This window comes from Phaethon aethereus (genome assembly GCF_964289735.1).
Source record: "Phaethon aethereus genome assembly, chromosome: 4".
Classification (NCBI taxonomy): domain Eukaryota; kingdom Metazoa; phylum Chordata; class Aves; order Phaethontiformes; family Phaethontidae; genus Phaethon; species Phaethon aethereus.
Window position 1 is genome coordinate 38,351,557 of NC_138578.1, and position 19,661 is coordinate 38,371,217.

Genomic DNA, 19,661 nt, shown 5'->3' on the forward strand with positions numbered 1-19,661 from the left:
AGATAACTGCTTTTGACTATTTAGCCCCAGCTTCTGAGGCATGTGATCACAGGATTCTTCTCTGATGTCTCAAAAGTTGTAAAGCTCCTTATATTGTGTCAGATTAGAAGCACGGGGCTTTTCCTTGCCTATCTGTGTTGCTCTTTGAGGGGCATCACTTCTTCCAGACATCTCAGCCCAAAAACCTGTTTTTTCTTGGTGTTGACAAGGTATTACATACTTGAAAATAGCTATCCCTGAGGTTTTATATTTAACAGTTATAAGTTAAGCACATGTATATACAAATATATTTTGTACGGTTTTGTCTGTATATAGGTGGGAGGAGATGTAGTCTAGAGATCTGTATATAAATGCATCTCCATGAAGAGTGTAATCAGAGGAACAATTTCTTGTTTTTAGAGGGTAACTCAAGTTAAAAAATGTAAATTATGTCTTTTTTCCCTCTTTCACCTCCATGGACTCACAGCCGTGTCTGCACACAGAACTGTTACACAGTCATAGTGAGAAAGCAATGTAATTCACACTGAAAACAACTGTAGATCTTCAGTTTAGACTTACTAGCACTGCTCCTAACCATTCCGATGGAGAACACTTCATTAATTTGCATAGATGCCCCTCAGAGGGTAGTAACTCCAAAACTAAAGAAAAACTAGTCTGATTTCAAGTATATCTTACTGTCCTTATTATTTTTAGTAAGTTTCTGTGTTTAATGAATTGATGAGTGGATTGGAAGGTGTAGTGAAGCTGAAGCTGTTTTTTAATTAAATAATTTCACTTCTTTTCAGTATACATCTGCTCTGACCTATGATGCTGTTCAAGTGATGACAGAAGCTTTCCGTAATTTGCGTAAACAGAGGATTGAGATCTCCAGAAGAGGAAATGCTGGAGATTGTCTTGCAAATCCAGCTGTACCCTGGGGTCATGGTGTAGAAATAGAAAGGGCATTGAAACAGGTAGCTTCCTTAGAGTGAATGCCGGGATGAGTGCGTGTGTGAAATTCTCTATAAATGCTTGAAAAGAACCTTCCAGTCTCCTAACCTGCCTGGATCTTGCTGGGAATGATGTGGAAGTAAACGAAGGAACGTGTCTGATATCAAGATAATATATTGTATATGGAAAAGAGTCTAAACTGAATGTTTTTGAAATATCAGTAATCATTTATGGAAATACAAAATGCATTTTCTAAAAAGGAACAAACTTAATTCTTCTACCACTTTCGTCTTCGTCTATATAGGTTCAGGTGGAAGGTCTAACAGGGAATATAAAGTTTGATCAGAATGGAAAGAGGATCAATTTTACAATAAACATCATGGAACTCAAAAGTACTGGTCCTCGGAAGGTAATTTGAGCTGTATTACAGTGTCTTTAAAGGTTTTACCATGCTAAGCAACTGGTTAAGGTAGGTAATGAAACCCTATAGACTAATTAAGGCATAAGTTGTGGTAATATTTATTTATAGGTGTATTCTACAATGGTCTTGCAGAATAAAATAAAAATATGTATTTTTTTTTTCTAACAAATAGGACTTGTTATTGCTGGTAAGTACTACATAAGAGTATTTTCCTTTCAGTTTTGTGCATTAAACTTTTCGCTTTCTGATCTGAATTATGAAATGTGAGCCAGTATTTGGGGAAATAAGCTTCTGAATGACAGATGCAGAAAACAGCTTTTCAGTGAGGTTTCTTTAAATGTGATTATCTTTCTGCTCTAATTCCAAACCTTTCAGGAAAAGCCAGTTTCTCATGTCATCCTAATCTGGAGTATTTCATAACCCTTTCAGCCCTACAGTAGGTGATGTTGATACTAAAACCTGTTAATATGTGAATGAAAATGGTATGCTTGTATTAGACAATTTAATGTGAACAAATGTCACTAGTTCAATCTTGTTACTGTTTGCTATAGTCTTTAACTACATAAATAGAAATACTTACACTGGTAAATCCATAGCTAAAACAGTTCTCCGAGCATAAATCAAGGACATAGTAATAGCATACTTTACCTTTTCTATGAAAGTTCGTATTCACTGGTGTCTGTGCATCCTATAAACTCTCTTTAGATTGGATATTGGAGTGAAGTGGACAAAATGGTTGTGAATCCTCTTGATGGCCCCCTTGGAAATGAATCTTCAGGACTAGAGAATAAGACTATTATTGTCACCACTATTTTGGTAATTAACCTCATATTTTGTCAGAAGACAGTCTGTCCTACAGTGATTTGTTTCTCATCATTATGTTAGTCTAAATATATTGTCTTTTTATTATTTGAGGTTGTGACCTGTTACTCATTATGATACATAAATAAAATCTGGAAATTAAGGAAAAGTATGTGATTCAGTATGCTGTTTTGTTCTGTAGAAGACAAATGGTCATTGATTGAACATCCTCGAAAGTTAAAATTTTTAGACCTGAAAATGGGAATGAAATATTTGCTTTCAAAGGAGGGAACATTGTCTGAGAGGCAGAACCATAGAGTTAGTTTTGGAGAATGGATTTTGCCAAACAACAAAGAGACTGGTTCTTATGCTTCAGAGTTATAGCTGCTATGGATTGGTGAAGTGTAAAATAAAACATTAAAAGTTGTGTTCTAGTTGTCTGGAAAGTAATGATATGTACTGTTATAGAACAGCATTCTTCTGTTCAACTTCTTTATCAGTTTGGACTATTCACAGGCTAGCATAGCTATTTCACTGCATGTAAGAATAGCTCAGTAACAACTGAGCAAAGAGGAGATACATTACTTTAAGACTTCTTATGACTCATCACCAGTTTTGCTGATGGTAGAACTTTACTGCGTAGTTATAGATATCTTACCTGTTGTTTGTGTAGCAATTCAATAAAGATATAGCCTGGAGAGCCTGAAGTGTTTTCCCAAGGAGGGATGTGGTTGTGAAATAGGAAAGAATTTTCTTGTATTGAGACAACAACAAAAGAAACTAAAATACCTTTGCCTTCTTCCATCCAAACTGTATGAAAGAAAGAAACTGGTTTTGGAACGTACTCTTTCTTCTCTGAATGCATAACTCCTGTTAACATTCATGGTCATTATTAACATACTGCTGGGAATCACTATACCTGTAAGTATTGTTATTGTGTATGACTGTGGAGAGTGCAGCTTTTAAATGTGTTAAGGACATGTCACATAAGTAATTAACAGCTAACATATGCATAGCATGTACGATTTGGATGTTATCTTCTCTTTTTTTCTCATGTAAGAGGAAACATATTAATCTATGAAGTGCACAACTGATATATGTGTCTCTTTACCAAGTAGCTAAGGCAAGTTCTTTCTGTGCAGGAGTCCCCGTATGTCATGATGAAGAAAAATCATGAAATGCTTGAAGGAAATGATCGATATGAGGGCTATTGTGTGGACTTAGCTACAGAAATTGCTAAACACTGTGGATTCAAGTATAAGCTCACAATTGTTGGGGATGGCAAGTATGGGGCAAGGGATGCAGACACGAAAATCTGGAATGGGATGGTTGGAGAACTTGTTTATGGGGTAAGAAAATCTTTTATAATAATGCCATTAAAGATGACTGATGGAAGGAGCGGGATTTGGTTTATTTTTCTCTATAGAGTAGAGGAAATTTATCTAATTCCTTTGATAGAGAATTAGTAATTTGTATTGGCATGAAAAATTTTTTTGAAAGTAAAACACAGAATTAGATTTTAAATGTAGATGAAGTTGGGGGGAAGTGAATGTATATTTCATCCTACTGACCAGGTGAAAGGCAGTGTACTCTTACGACTTTTCAAAGTGTTAATATACTTTTAAAAGGGCATATGTGAAAAGGGAAGCTTGGAGTATGTCAACCCTATGGTTATATGTATTTCAGTAAGAAGAGTTTCAACTAAAAATTTCTGAAATTCTCCATGGGACATTCTCAGTGAAATGAATGTTGCCAGTGTCTCTGCTATCCTATTTTCCATTTGTGAAATGCAATAGAAACTAAACCATTTTTTGCTCTGATCATTATATTAGTTATTATTCGCTTTTTTTTCTTCCTTTACAGAAAGCCGATATTGCAATTGCTCCACTAACTATAACATTGGTGAGAGAAGAGGTGATTGACTTTTCAAAGCCCTTTATGAGCCTGGGGATATCAATAATGATCAAGAAGCCTCAGAAGTCCAAGCCAGGAGTGTTTTCATTTCTTGATCCATTAGCATATGAAATCTGGATGTGCATTGTTTTTGCCTACATTGGGGTCAGTGTAGTTTTATTCCTGGTCAGCAGATTTAGCCCATACGAGTGGCACACTGAGGAATTTGAAGATGGAAGAGAAACGCAAACTAATGAATCAACTAATGAATTTGGGATATTTAATAGTCTCTGGTTTTCCCTGGGTGCCTTTATGCAGCAAGGATGCGATATTTCGCCAAGGTTGGTTACTCGCCCATTTCAACTTTGTGCATTTTTGGTCTCAGCCATCTCAGCCGGAGGAGGTTCATGGTGCATATATTTTCACTCTCAGAAATAAATTAATTGCTATGTTTTTTCCCCTCCCTAAAATCACAAAAGTCCTTGAAATAAAAGCAGTTGCCTGTGACATAGGATCATGATGTATTTGATCGATGTTGTCTTAATGTCGATCATACGTTTGCCAAGTGAAGTTATATACACCATGCAGAGACTGTAAAATGCATAAGGTTCAAGTCATTCCATACCTTCTTGGAGGGGTACCGTGTTTTTGCTGCATATTCCCATTTTACAGTTGACAGTGCAAATGATTCACAACAACTGTAATGGGAAAAAAAGGGTAACGTACCAGTCACGAACTACACAGACAGCACTTTCCCTCTAAAACTCACTACATATCATAACACAGTTATTAACCTGCTGTTTTTCTACAGGAGAGCCTGGAACTGAAATACAAGTCATGTGATGGCTCTAATTTCATGTGGATAGTTGCAAAACACTGTTGTTCTTCCATGGCCTAGTTTTAGAAAAGTCACAAAGGAAATTGCTAAAATTAATTTGAAGGTCCAGTTTAAAAATGCTTAATTCCTCATGGATTTTCACCTACTTTATTAGGGAAAACTGTAAAGCACTTATGTTAATTCCTTTGCAGCTCATTAAATATTCTATTTCCTTTGTGCACAAGTGGTTCTAGCCTTGATTCAGCAAAGTGGTAAGTAGATAGGTAAATAACTACTTGCTGCTTGAAGGAACTATAGTAACAAGTGAAATAGGGCCACTGGGTTTAAGGAAATCAAATCAGAAGACCTCCCTAATTATACTAAGCAGTTTAACTTTCTTATAAACATTCTAAAATGAGACAGGGAACAGGTCAATTTCTAGTGAGCCTAGTGGCTAGTATGCAAAACAAATCGCACTAAGGCAGTGTTTCTTAGGTAGAAGTCGTGCATCCCAAAAGGCAACAGCAGGTTTTCAAGTTGCTCAAATAGCAGAGCACTTATTGCCTGAGAACTTTAGCAATTCTGTGTAAAGGCTGGCATATTACAATGAGATATGACAGTCTTTATGATGAAAGATGCGACAGATTTGGTGTATAACACCATAAGAATTGTACACAGGAAACGAGAGCCAATTGTTTTGGGTCATGAGAAGCTGTGTTAATTTCAGTCCTTTGGGGCTTTTGTGTTGATCACACATTTCACAGGTTTAGTTGTCTTCAATGTCCTCTATTAGCTACAAAATTATTTTTATTGAATCAAGGCTATAGTAGAATAACTATGTTTTTTGTTATTATTACTTTACTGGCTATTAAAGCATGACAGCTGTTGTGCACGGTCTGATGACTTTTGAAAGGTGATATAAAAATAATGATAGTAAATGGTCATCATAAAAGGTGCATGAAACTCTAATCATTTTGGAGATTCAAGATTTAGTTTCAGTGAGGTGTTTAACAGCACTTCATTACAAATGTATTTTTGAGGAAAGCTGTTAGTTTGTATATTACTTGTTTATTATAAAAGTAGAAAAGGGGTGAAAACACCTCAGTTATTTTTGTTCTTGCACCAAAACCATCACTACAGAATTTGAACTCCCTGCAAATGAATTAGAGCAGATATGAGAAGGAATCTCTTCAGACATCAGGAAAACGCCTTTGTGAAGTTAGGTTTTGCACTATTGCTACTATCATTTCTCTAATAAAAGTGACAACCACTGCAAGGATTGTAGAGCAGACAAGTAACTTGGGCTTCCTGACTCTGGAATAGAAGGTGGTGCGAGTAAGACTGGACCACCTAGAAGCAGGTCTGCAATAGCAATCCCTGTGTTGCCATGTAGCACAGAAGCAACAGAACAGAACAGAATAGAATAGAATAGAATAATGATATGATAATGAAAACTTAGCAAAGTTTTCCTCATCTTTTTTGAGGGGGGTGTGTACTGCCCTGTACTGACTTGGTACTCCATATAATACCTTTGTCAGTATAAACCATGGTGCACAAATTTAGGTAGTTGTGCACAGAAATTGTTATTTCAGTATTTAATGATTTGATGAACGAGGTTCTTGTACAATTGTGGGTTGATACTAGTGTATAATTATCAATCTTTAGAAACTGTTTGAAATTTATATAAAAAAAATAGTTTATTTAACTGGGACAGACCTTGTGGGAAAATTTTGAATACAAATGACCCTCAAAAAAATTTTACTTATAAAATGTCATGTGGGAACATAATGTCTGGATTGGCATTGAGCTGATTTCTTTTTACAAAGTCAGTAGCAACTTTGCTGACATCATGAGCTTTTGAAGGTTATAATTTATAGCAGACATCATCAATATAATATCAAGTGCCATAAAATCAGCAGTTATTAAATACACATTGTCAGAGATTTTACCTTGCAAATACATATTTATCATATAATTCAATCTTTTAATTGTAGAATTATTTTATACTCAGATTACTTTCATGTCAAAATAATATTTTCTCAAAGGTGACAGAAAACATGTTTGCAGAATATATATAAATTTAGAAGGAACTTTAAATAATTTCTTTTCTATGGTCCTTTTTAATAACATATTCTGGACCTTATCTGACTTGATTTTTCAGGTACTACAGCAAATTAGTGAGTCTGTTGCAACATGGAATAAGTCTTTTCATGTCTGAATTATCACAGAGATTTTTTTTACAATAGCAATTAGTAAAAGCAATTTGTCCAGAATTGGTTCTATTTATTTTTGTTCCCAGGTTAACAAATCAGCTTTATATAACTATCATGTTTTAATGTGTGTATATATATATAGTTATATCTATATAAATATTTTGTCAGAATTAGTTTGAAATCTCATTCAAAATATAGTAGCCTGGGTAAGTGATTTGTAATTTGTTTACTTAATAGACAGGAGACACATCAAGATATACCTAAGCTACTGCAATACCTTAGTATTAGACTTTCAACTGCATGCACACTTCTGCCAAATAATCACATCTCCAAAGATTATGTACTCCTTCCTATAATGTCCTGTTTGGAAACAAAGTAGTAAGTAATTTCAAAGTTTAAGGGATCATTTAGAAACGGAAAGTCAAGTTTGACAGTAATGGCAGTATCAGTAATTTTCTTATATTAGTTTTTGAGTATTGAAAAATCATTGAATTTCTCTAGATGTGTGCTGTATACTGTTTTACATATTTTCTTGAGTTCTCTTTTCTTCTTTCTTCTTGAGCAGGAGATGCAAAACAAAGATCCATAAGAGCCCAGCTGCTGCAGTTAAAAACATCAGATTATTATTATTTTAAAATATACTTTCGTCACCATTTTTCTGTATTATCACTGTTTCGTGTCCAGTCCTCAGTTTGTTAAATGCTTGTATCTTTCAGAAGTTGTGTGTACTTTTTAGTTTATGGATATTCCCTGGCCAGTTTTTATTGCAAATAATACCATTTGTTTCTCAGTGTAGATTGTCCACAGCAGCATAAGCCATTGTTTTGTGGAAATAGGTCTTTGTCTGAACATCTTAGGAAAAGAAGCAAGCTAAAGGCACTTAATTTCTAAGTGCATTTTTATCTGAAAGCACTGTTTCTCTGATTTTGTTTGATCCTCTTCATAATGTCACACAAATTCACTTCAGAGAGGACAACAAGCTTGTGTGTTAAATATAGCACGTTATGATGGGAGCAGTTTCCTTTCAGGGTGTTCAGAACTTTGATGAAGTGGATCACTAAATTCTCCCTAAAGTAAACTCTGGAGTTTTTATTTCAGAAAAGTCCAGGAGATGTAGTGGAGTATGCCTTGATTTCCCATCTGATTAGTATGCAGAGCTGTACTATAAGATAGCCTGAAATGCTTCCCTGTAGTATAATGCGTCATTTGCATAAAACTGATAACGTGTTCCTTTTTAGGACTTTCATTTCACTTTACAAATCCATTTCATACTTGTTATTAGATCCCTGTCTGGGCGCATTGTTGGAGGTGTGTGGTGGTTCTTTACCCTCATCATAATCTCATCCTACACGGCTAACTTAGCTGCCTTCCTGACGGTTGAGAGGATGGTGTCTCCCATTGAAAGTGCAGAAGATCTTTCCAAGCAAACAGAAATTGCTTATGGGACATTAGATTCTGGCTCCACTAAAGAGTTTTTTAGGGTAAGAATTTCTACTTTTTAGATTTCTGTTTTGTTTTAAATAGGTGTTCACTCATGTAAATATGTTTTCCCTAGGCTTTATTAAAAAGTTGCTATAAAAATGCGGTATATGCAGCCTAAATCACAAATATAAGTGTTTCTGTTTATTCATTGTCCTTACATTTATTATCTGTATATAAATATAAGGGTCATGTTGTAAATATGCAAAAGTGGCTGCAAGGAAATTACCTAAAAATATTCCACAGTAAAGTAAAAAACAAGATAGGTTTGGAGAAGGGAGTTGATGTTCATCTAAGCTGTAAAACAAGAGCTAAGGATTATAAACAAGGCTATTTAATATCTGCGCTATATTTTAGGTTGTCATGCAGTGAATAGGGACATGGGAAGGTGTACAGTCATGTTTTAAGAAGTATTTCACATGGTTTTTCAAGCTTGCAGATGGGGAATGGGATACAACGATTTTGGCTGCTGTAGTAAATCTATGCCTGCCTTTGAAAACAGTTACTATTTGTTACTTGCATTACAGTAATGCCTGTCGATCCTCACCTATGTCTGTGTATTTCAGTTTTAAAAATGCATGAGACTTCCAGTGTGTGAGTCTCAGGCTGCCCTTGAGACACCAGCTAAAATGGTGAAATCCACCCAGCAAATGAGTGAGATACTAAGGCTGCTGGGAAAAACACCGTGACTGTTTTGCCTTGTCTGTGTGCTCTGTGTGTCTCTCCCTGTAAAATGGAAGTGGATCTGAAGTGCTACAAATATGAAAAACCTGTTGTTTTCATGTTTTTCAAGGGATGATGATTGTGTTAGGGTTAAACAAAATGTATTTTAAATAGTTATAAATAGTACATTTACGTTTCAAACATAGCCTGCCACAAAAGTGATATGAAACAAGTTCTCACAAATATTTTTAATGTACTGTATAGTTACAGCAGTAACTGCTAGATTATGGTTTTCACTGGATCCTGTAATGCATACTTAACTGGTAATGTACTAAATAGGAACCATACTTTTTGCTACTGTAGAAAAGCATTATTTTCTGATTTTGATGGTAGGTCCAGTAATAAGACCTGCTGCTGATTGCATTCCTGTTGGCTAAAGCAAAAGTAACATCAGGTGTGTAAGCTAGTAAAAATGGGATTGGCTTTGTGCTAAGGGTGTTTAGAAGCATTTAGAAGCATACAGGCACATGTTTCCGGTTTTGTGAGCATAAACCTTTTAGGTCATGGCTATACTGGGGATTGAATGTGAACTAATAGTAGGTCAGTTCTTTTGAATAATTTCTCTTTAGAGATTTTTAGGCTTTTGAAACAAAAAACATTTGTATGTGCATGCATCAGTATGTAGTTTTTGTGCTCCTAGCACATATGTACGTCTTTCCAATTACACTTTTACACAACTAGTGTTTCTGGTGATTACCTGAGCATTAATAACTTGTTTTTGTAAAAATCAGGTGGAGGCTTTGTGAGGGCATATTCTTCGCCTTTTGTTAAGTTACCTTTGGCTCTGCACAAACAAGGCTATCATGATCTCTGGAAATTTCTTCTCAGCTGTTTCTATCGCAAACAAGTTGGTGCATTATGTGTAATGAAACTTCTTAGCCTGATGGCTCTATGTACTATTTGCTGAAAATCCCTTAAACTTGCCCAGTTATTTTTCAGGAAATAATAGCTGTCAGAATTTCTTTCTAGGAGACCTGAAACTCAGGTTTCAAGAATGAAACTGTCTGCTGAAGGCAATGGAAAAAGCAGTCTCTAGCATTAAGGAGACTAAAATTTCACGCAGAGTATTTCTGTATGGTGACTGGATTGGAGTGGATGTGTGATTTTTATATGACCTGAAATTAGGACTCAAATTCTTCGAACAGCTGGAAACAACTTGAGTATTTCTCTAGCAGCAAGCTAAAATGGACTGGCTTTTTCTCTATCGCTGTCATGAATTAGAAGAAACATTTGGGGTTTTTGTCACAGTTAGTAAACATTTTGGTTTTTTTTCACAGTTAGTCTTGCAAGTTTGTTTTCTATAGATGGAATGTATACTGGACCTAAACCTTGAGGCATACAAGCTAGTCCATATCACTTGACTCAGAGATAACAACCTTGGCACTCACAACAAAAGATGCATTGCCTTTGTACTTTCCCCTACTTTAGGTACATACTCCTTAGTTCTAAGGTAGTACAGACTAGTAGGAGATATTCCTGCCAACAGTGGGTAGAGCATCAGTTGGCACTGAATCACAAAACATAACTGAGAAAAAGGGATGAAAAGGCATTGTACTCTAGAGTTCTTAGTGCTGCTTTAAGATGAGAAGTAGAAGCTTGGTACATCATGCATAGAATATCAGTGCACAAATAATGGAAAAAGAAAGAAAAGAAAAAAGAATACTGTAATGACAGAGCTTTTCTGAGCAGTAAACCTCAGCAGGAAACTATTACTTCTTAGTAATAATGTTACAGATATGCAATTTTTCTTTAATGGCATATCTGTCAGGTCTTATGGTTATATATTTGTAAATACCAGAACGTATAGTATAGTCATTTTCCTTGGGAGAGCTAAAAGTTGCTACGAAGAAAATTCTGAGTACAATCCAAGTCTTCAGAGTTTTATTCCACTGAGTTGGGATACTTACTGCTTCTGATACTTACTAGTGCCCCTGTCTTAGGGATAGTGCTTTTAGAGTTCTCAGTGCACTGAAAGCCTAAACAAAGTTATATAGTGCATTGCTGCTGCCTTTTCTCTTGGGTTTACAACCTGAAATAATGGGCAAAACTTTGAAGAAAATGTGTGGCTGTGGTTTTACAGAAGTACAACTGCATAAGTGTGCAAGCTTGATATTCACTGGAACATTTCCATGCTTTCCTCCTACTCGAAGGCATATTGAAAATTAATATCAAAGTGATACAAAGAGGATAAAACTAATTACTTTTACAATTCAATCATGTTTTTGCTGTATGCCTAGCTCTATTCATCAAAAAATATTTATAAACCTGATAGACAAATGAAATCAATCATGATACCTTTTTTCCACTTGAAAAGATGAATTGTAACTAGTCCCATGTGTAAGGTAAGAAGACATCTCAAAAAGAAAAAATGACATGCAGCACAATAATTAGACTGATCTACATTCTCTCTGTCTGCATTAGTTTTTATTTAAAATCTTTTTACATGTACCTGTTTTTGAACCAACACTGTGACAAGGACAGACCAATCTGTTTCATTCTAACTGTTTTGGTGGCCTTTAAGAGTAGATCCTCTGCCAAAGTAAAAGCAAGCAGAACTGCTCCATAACAAAGAAGTATTCTTTAGCTTTCACTGAAAAGACTATGGAAGAGTTGCTTATTCCTGCTTAGGAGGCAAGAGTTCTAGAATGAAAAGCTGGGCATGGGAAAAATACCAGAAGGTTGATAATCCTTGTTGTTTTATAAAGAAGTCCTCTTCCGTAGTGAAAAGCCAGCAACAAACATAAGAAGAGCTGACAAGACCCCGTGAGTCACTTCTGCAAAAGTGGTGTCTGTTGGGAGGCAAAAAATTTGAACTGAAGATTAGTGGTATTGTCTTTTCTGAGGGTCTTCAAAAAGGTCCAATACCTCTAGATTTATAAGTATTTTGAAGTATTTTTTTAACTTATAAAGGTATTTAAATTGATGATTGTATTACAAGAGGTTGTGCAAAAAGAGAGAAAGCATACAGCAGTCTGTCTATGAACCTCAGTCTGTCTTTATGCTCATCAAGATATTCAAGCTTCTAAAAAACCCTACAGGAAATTTCTAAAACCATTGAGAAGAGAAGAAACACTCTGATTTTTTAAAATGGAATTGAGGTTAAAAAAATCATGGATCATACCTCAGTGTCAATGTTTGTCATTTCAGATGTAGAATTATAGAACATACGTTTCCAGAGTTAAATTTTTACTAGCTCCACAGAAGCTTTTGAGAGGTGAAGGAAACAAAAAACTTGGTTATGAAATCTTCTGTAACTTTTACCATGGACTCTACTCAGTACATTAAGAGGCAGGAGCTATAGGACTGGCATTTCATGAATCAGGGAAGGAGATATGATTAGAGGGTTTGGCTTTTTAAGTTTGACAGAAAAAAGAAGTACATAGCTTAAATATTGAGGAGGGGTAGATCTGAGTGCTGAGATAATGGAAAGACTGCCCTTTGTATCCAATAGCATGATGATTGAAGATATGGATATATTTTTTGTGGTCTAGAGGGTTCAAATGGTTAATTTTCAGTTGTGTTCTTGTTTTCTGAGGTCCTTGCATCTGGGCAACACACAAAAGAATTAATTTAGGCCATTGTGAAAGTAATTTTAAAAGAAACAATGCAGTAATCAATACTTCCTTTTTTCCCTCAAAGCATCTTTCTCTGTTATTTTCCAGATTTCTTTTTTTTTCCTCTCCACATTACCCAAAATCCTCATGTCTTTTGCAGACAGCTCAGTGAGCCTAGTGAACAAAACACTGTGGTGCTTCAGAAACCTTGTTTCATATATTACTCGTAGAGCTTAATTTCAAATTCTTGTTTGCATAATATTTCTTAAAAATAAAATGTTTTCCTTTCTATTAGAATTTTCCTTCCTTGTTTGTAAAGACAAATCGTGTCTGATAAAAGAAACGTACTATTCCCTAATCTTCTCTTTCAAGTTTTCATCAAGTTTTCTTGGATATTGTAATCAAAGTATGCTGTGTAGTAGGTAATTTTGTGCTGGGCAAAAGTGAATTTGCAGCAGTATAGCTTGAAGATTCTCCAGTGTTGTGCAATTTATTTTATAAATTGATACACTCTAAAATAAGAGTAAATGAATAAGAGTAAATGAATATAAGTTCTGTTTGCACTACTCTTGGGAGCAGATCATTCCATAATACCACACTTGTTATGGTTAGAAATATTCTATTATTTTCCAGCCTAAATGTATTTATAACTAGTTTATCCTCAATTATGTAGATTCTTTTTCTTCTCAGTGTTTATTTTCCTGATGCATTAATACAGAGGGCTTTTTTCTGAGCTTTCATCTCTATCAACAAAACTCTGTTTATTCTTGATTTCCAAGCAAGGTATTTTGGTCCCTGATCATCTTATAGCTCTTCTCTGTGTGTGTGTGTCATAGTTTGAATTAATTGTTCCTGAATGTGGATGAACAGAGGTGTACGTTGTATGCCATCTGAGATCTCAGCAATACTTTGTACAAAGGCATTAATATTTTTCTGTCTTTTCTGGAAATAACTTTCTCCCAATTGTATCACACTGTTTTCTGGTAGTCATTTTGAGCATAGTAATAGATTTGCATTTCTTTTCTTCTGTTTTTATCAGTTGAAGATCTTCAATTTTATTGCACATCTCTTATTGGTCCCAAAGTGCTGGTCCATGCTTCTGAACTGGAAAGTTTCACTTAATTTTGTTTCTATCATTCTAGTGCTCAGAATTTTCCACTTCTCATATATAACAAAAAAATAATTTCCCATTGTCTGTCTTGATGTGTTTTGATATCCCAATTTCCTTTCCTACAAATTCTAGTCATTTCTGTCTTGAAATGTTTTCACTCTAAAATGTCACATGAAGCTGTGCACGCTGTGCAGTACTTCAGACCAAAAGAGCAGTAGTCACTTTGAATGCTTTTTCATTCTTCCTAAGTCCAGGCACTATGTTTATGGTTCTAGACTCTGGGAATAGTACCTGCAGTTCACTACAGATCTGTGGTTGCTTGAGAAGGTGCTTTTGCATTTTGGGATTTAGTTTATTCCCCTGCCCCCAGTATAGGTGCAATAAGTTATTTTTGTTTTGCATCCATCTTGTTTTGATCATTCCACTTTTGTATCCTCATTCCTATTACTTATTCTTCCTTTACATTAATCTCATAAAAAACAAAGCTCAAGCATACATTTAGATTATGGTCCTATGTGTAGATTGTCTTTGTTCTCTGCGTTTCTTTCCACCACACAGCAGATACACTTTCCTTTCTCCCGTTCTTTTTTGACTCGTGAGGTTTGAAAATCTGCTGCTGTTTGCTGTTTTTTTCAGTTCAATTTATATGACATACTGTTTCCTTTATGTTAACAGGTTTCCCCTGATCAAATCAAGATCCTACTTACAAATCTACATTCATATTGCAGTGATGTAGCAAAGCTGTAGTAGTAGATACTGCAACATGACTGTAGTACAGCTGTCCCTCTATCAGTAGGTTTATTACAGTAAAGTTAGTTCTAGGAGTGGACAGCGGACTTTCCTTGTGACCAGCACTTCAAAAGGAACAGATAGATTTAGGTCATCATTGTGGAAATTAGTTTGTGTGACATTTATATGAGGTTTTCATGATATGAGATTGAAATGGTCTGCTTTGCTTTTATGAATATGTTGAATGATGGGGAGGAATTTTGATTCTGTTGAAATTAATAAGTCTCAGGGGAGGAGTCATTTCAGCAAGTATTTTAACAGCAGTTAAATGGTCTTGAAACTTTAACATCCCTTTGTAAGACAAGCCTTCTTGAACACTTAACTCCCTAACTCACATGAAGAATATGATGACGACGTAAGGTCCTTCTCTTGCACGTTTCTGGAGAAAATTATTGTAAGTAGGCTTTTGAGGAATAAGTTCTTGAGTTAGAATGTTTTACATTTTATTAATAAGACCAAATATATTAAAGGTATTGTAAGTAGCTCAATTAAGTAATGGAAACCGGAAAGCCATAAAACTGCATCTTAAGAACATGTAAATAATTTTTACCAGTACTGCCTAAAACTATCAATATATTACAAAATGTGTATCTTCCATCTATTTTTGAACTTTCATTCACGTTAAGTATTCACTCAGTATAAACAAGTAAGTACTTAAAGTATATAAACAAGTAAGTAAAGTACTTAAAGTATATAAACAAGTAATTTAAGTATTTTAAAGTGCTCAATCTTGAGCTAATTAAAGAAACTGAAAAACTAGTTTTGTCCTTTTCTGTGTTTTTTGATGTATCAATAGTTGATTTACTGCGTAAACTGGCAAGATTCATTTGTTGTTGCACTTTCTAGTTACTGGTGACAATACCAGTTCCTGTCCTTTTATTCAGTATGGAAAGTCAACAAGATGGTTACACAAACCATATTTGAGAATTAATGGACTAATAGAATGTTAGTCTGAGGAGCTATTTCTGTCAATGCCATACTAATTACAGCACCCCAATTTTAAGAATAAAGGGTCTTTAAATGACAAAATGGAAAAGTTATCTGATGACCCACAAAACACAGTTAATTAATTTGATAAAGCTTTGCATAATTTAATTTCCTAATGAGCTTCTTAATGAAGGCAGTATTTTACATTTAAATGGGATGTGTACTTTGTAATAATAATAATTTTCATAGTCAAAATGCCCAGTAGTGACATGGTATTTTAAAAAAAAAAAATGTTACCTCCTGGGGCATTTTTTGTTTCAGTTATCGTACTTTCATAGAAGTAGTAAATAATAGGAGAAAAAGCATTCATTGTGAATATTAGGGTCTTGTACCATCATGTTGGTGTTGATTGTAATACCAAAGTTATAATTAGCTTTTAATATTTCATATATAGACTGGAGTGTCACCTTGCAATAGCAATCAGCCATTAAGAGCGGTGCAGATTATTTCTTGCATTCTTGTAGTGAAATAATATAGCAATCTACAATGGTTCCGTTGTTTGGATTATGTGATAGCAAGTTGTGATGGTTTTTATGGAGCACTGCTGTTCTTTTAGGTTTTTGGTGCCATTAAAGAAATAGGGTATAAGAAGGAGATGTGAAAGCCTAATTTGCACACAAGGTATCCTGCATTCACAAGAATTCTGCTTCCTCATGGTTTAGTCCACTGTTGCTGATGACTGCATGCTTTTCCAAGTGCAGTTTAAGGACATGAAGAAGATCATTTGCATAGGAATAAAATATATGGTCAACTATAGCACTAGCCAAATTTAAATAACAATGTAATGTGGGTTTTTTTTCCCCACAATGTATTTGAATTAGGAGAAATGTGTATGCTTTTTTTAACTATCAGGTTATGTTGGCTTTATGAGTGAGTGTGTGTGCACAGAATGCTAGATGAAGGTCTCTTAACACTGTCCTTTTCTACATCCTTCTGCTCTACCTTTCGTATAAAAGACAAATTCTGAAAACAGAATAACAAAGGAAATAAAATGACACAGTTCTGAAAACAGAATGTATTACTAAGTATATTGTGTAGCAATATAAACAAAAACCTTAGAAGTCAGAAGCAGCCCCTAGGTAGTGGCTCATTGCTCTTATTTTTTATGAGTCTAGACAAGGTCAAGGACTAAGTAGGGATCAAGACTCTGAGCTGTATGAATTCCAGCGTGATGTTTTTCAGTGTTCATGGTCACAGAGGACTGTGCAGTCGTGGCAAATTCTGAGTGTTATTTTCTGGCAATGTTTTTCATTACAGATTTTAATTTCCGTGGTTGCTGGGTCAGGTATTCCTGTGTTCATTTATATGGCAAGGACCCTGTGAGCCATCTAGTGGGAGGTGTCTTCTTAACACTTGACCATTTGGGAAATCTGTTCCTTGCCGCTTTTCCCATTCAACTGTCCAGCACCAACCCCTCAGTCTGTCATGGGACTTCTCTCATCCTTCTCACTTACCTTTTGTGATCGGATTTCTGTGAAGTGACAGAGGAAATGGGGAGCTGCATTTTTTTGAAGTTGAACAACAAAAGCAGAACAGACTTTGCTAGACCTCTGTTACTTGATATATGTCAAAACCTGCAAAAGGTCATTTTAATAAACCACAAAACAATGCAGGAAGAAAAGTCAGTTAAGTCAGTTTATGAACCTGTTCATGACAGTTACCTAACTGCAATAAAGAATGCTTTATAAATAAAGAACGCTGTTGGAAGCTTGGTGTCCCATGCTTAGTTTGTAGTGGTAAATCCCATGCAGCAAGTTGGACGTATGCTGCCAAATGAATGTTGACTTATGATAGGAATGGGATGGAGCATCTGGGTTTAATTAGAGAGTAAGTTTAGAGAATGAAATTTCAGGGAAGATTGAGCTTCTTCATAAAAGGCTGGGGACTTCTGAGTCCAAGCCTGAAAGGACTAAGGAAAGAGGAGATGGAGCACCCTGCAGATCTAAGCACTGGTAGCTCTGCTTCCAGGGACGTGAGCAACAGCAGCAGGACTCAGGGAACAGATGATAGAAAGTTATGCGCTTGGACTTTCCTTCTGTGCTCTGGTGAAGTTGATGAAGTCTCAGACATTACATGGCCTAACTGACTTGTATCTTCAGGTGGGAGTGTCTTTCAGGCATGAATGCTATTTGCTATCTGTTAGAGACACTTATCTGTATCTATCCACATATCGGGTAAATTACAGACAGAAGAAAGTGCAATATTGGATTTTTACTGATATAGTACACAGTGATAGTTTACCTTGTGAAATGGCTTTTCAAAGATGGTGCAATATACCATTCTTTAGGATTCCCCTAGTTTTTAGGATCATATTTTTAGGATCATCTTGGATGGAACAAGAACAGTGCATATGCAATATGTCTACCGTACATCTAGAAACATCTACTGTTTCGAGATATGGAAAACCCTCTGCGCCTTCAGTGCACAGTTATTTTTCTCAGTCATTCTGGTCATGCTGAGTATATCCAATCCTTCCGATACTACTGGGTATACTGAGTATGTGTAGATCAACAGGTCAGGATACACAACATCAGATCTGCAAAGGAACTTTCAAAAAGCCAGCTGTGCCGATGTACATGTTGATTCTGGTAATAGTTGGAATATTTAGATGTTAGAAAACTTTCAATGGCTCTTAGTACTGTAGGACTTTTAACATTAGTAGACGTACAGAGACCATGGAGAAATCTGAGCCTCAAAACCTTCCTAGACTACATTTCTGGACAGGAAAATAAGAGTAAGTCTGGGAAAATGATCACGCTGTACTACAGGAACAGTGAAGCCTTGGGAGATAGTGAGAGCATTACTGATGCTTTTATACTTGATTAATTTATTTTTAAAATTGTATGATTATAGATGTTACAGCAGAATTGCAGTTCTGAAGTGTATGTTACAAGATGTCTCTAGTAGAGAAATGCTTCTAACACATTCTATTATTTATTTAGTACAGATTTAGTATACTTGCGCATATAATAGTAATATCTTGCAGAGAACTAAGTTAACTACAAAACCAAATGGTCTTGGTTTTCTACAGTAGAAATGTAATAATAGCTGAGTTACCTGCAACATAGTATTAAATTTGGCAGTAGTTTATCATCTACTTCATATAATGATTTAGGTTGTCTTTTTAAGAAATTCATTTGGGGCTGATTATCAACTGCACTGGTAGTTCTACAGATATTCTAATCAGACAATGTAAAATGTGAAATGTTAGCACATTTAGGTTTTCTACTCGTCTTACATAGAGGGAGATGATAAAAACCTGTGCTTTCTTAATTCTTCATTAGAATTGTACAGTATGTGATAATATGAGAAATCTAGCTTCATGGATTCTTTCTGACTGATGATTGTTACTGACCCTGACTTGTCATATGTCCCATTCTGCCTGCTTTTTCTTTGATAACAGTGCTTCCTTTTTGGTGACATCTAGGTAGCAAATTTTGTTTTCCTCTATTTTTTTTTTCCAGGTTAAAAAATAACAATCAGTTGGTAGTTAAAACTGTCACTTATAGTTATAACTACCAATTGGTTAAAGCAAAAGAAATGTACTTCAGGTAACAATCTTTCTGAAAGGAAACCCTGACCTGCTGACTTGAGTTGGTGAGGCATGTGGAGTATTACAAATAAGAACAACCTTGAAACAGGTGCCTCACTATTAATGTTCCCTTCAGGTTTCACAGCAATGCTAGTTTCCTCTGTGGAGCAATCTGAAGCTTTCTAGTGCCACTGACACATTTCAGCTCACCTCTCGTTTGCATAATGCACAGCTGCAGAGAGCTGCGAAAAAGATGATCATCTTGTTTGAGTGGGAATTTCTGATGAATATTTTGCTGAAGTTTGAATATAGATCTTACCTTTTAATCTGGCACACCTCTTATAAAGTGAAAGTAGCACTGTTTGCCTCAAATCTGTAACAATTATAAATATAACAAATACAAAAAGCCAT

The 19,661-nt window shown here is 35.4% G+C and overlaps 1 protein-coding gene across 2 annotated transcripts in view; it reads left to right on the plus strand.

The window, feature by feature from the left end:
* GRIA2 (glutamate ionotropic receptor AMPA type subunit 2) overlaps positions 1-19,661 on the plus strand; it is a gene marked incomplete at its 3' end in the record, with an annotated part of 95,838 nt that overhangs the window by 72,988 nt on the left and 3,189 nt on the right. For both annotated transcript variants that reach the window (XM_081998799.1, XM_081998800.1), the window contains exons 7-12: positions 786-953; positions 1,235-1,339; positions 2,057-2,167; positions 3,295-3,501; positions 4,016-4,386; positions 8,358-8,556. In XM_081998799.1, the coding sequence (XP_081854925.1) occupies positions 786-953; positions 1,235-1,339; positions 2,057-2,167; positions 3,295-3,501; positions 4,016-4,386; positions 8,358-8,556 (1,161 nt within the window). The remainder of the gene's footprint in view (positions 1-785; positions 954-1,234; positions 1,340-2,056; positions 2,168-3,294; positions 3,502-4,015; positions 4,387-8,357; positions 8,557-19,661) is intronic.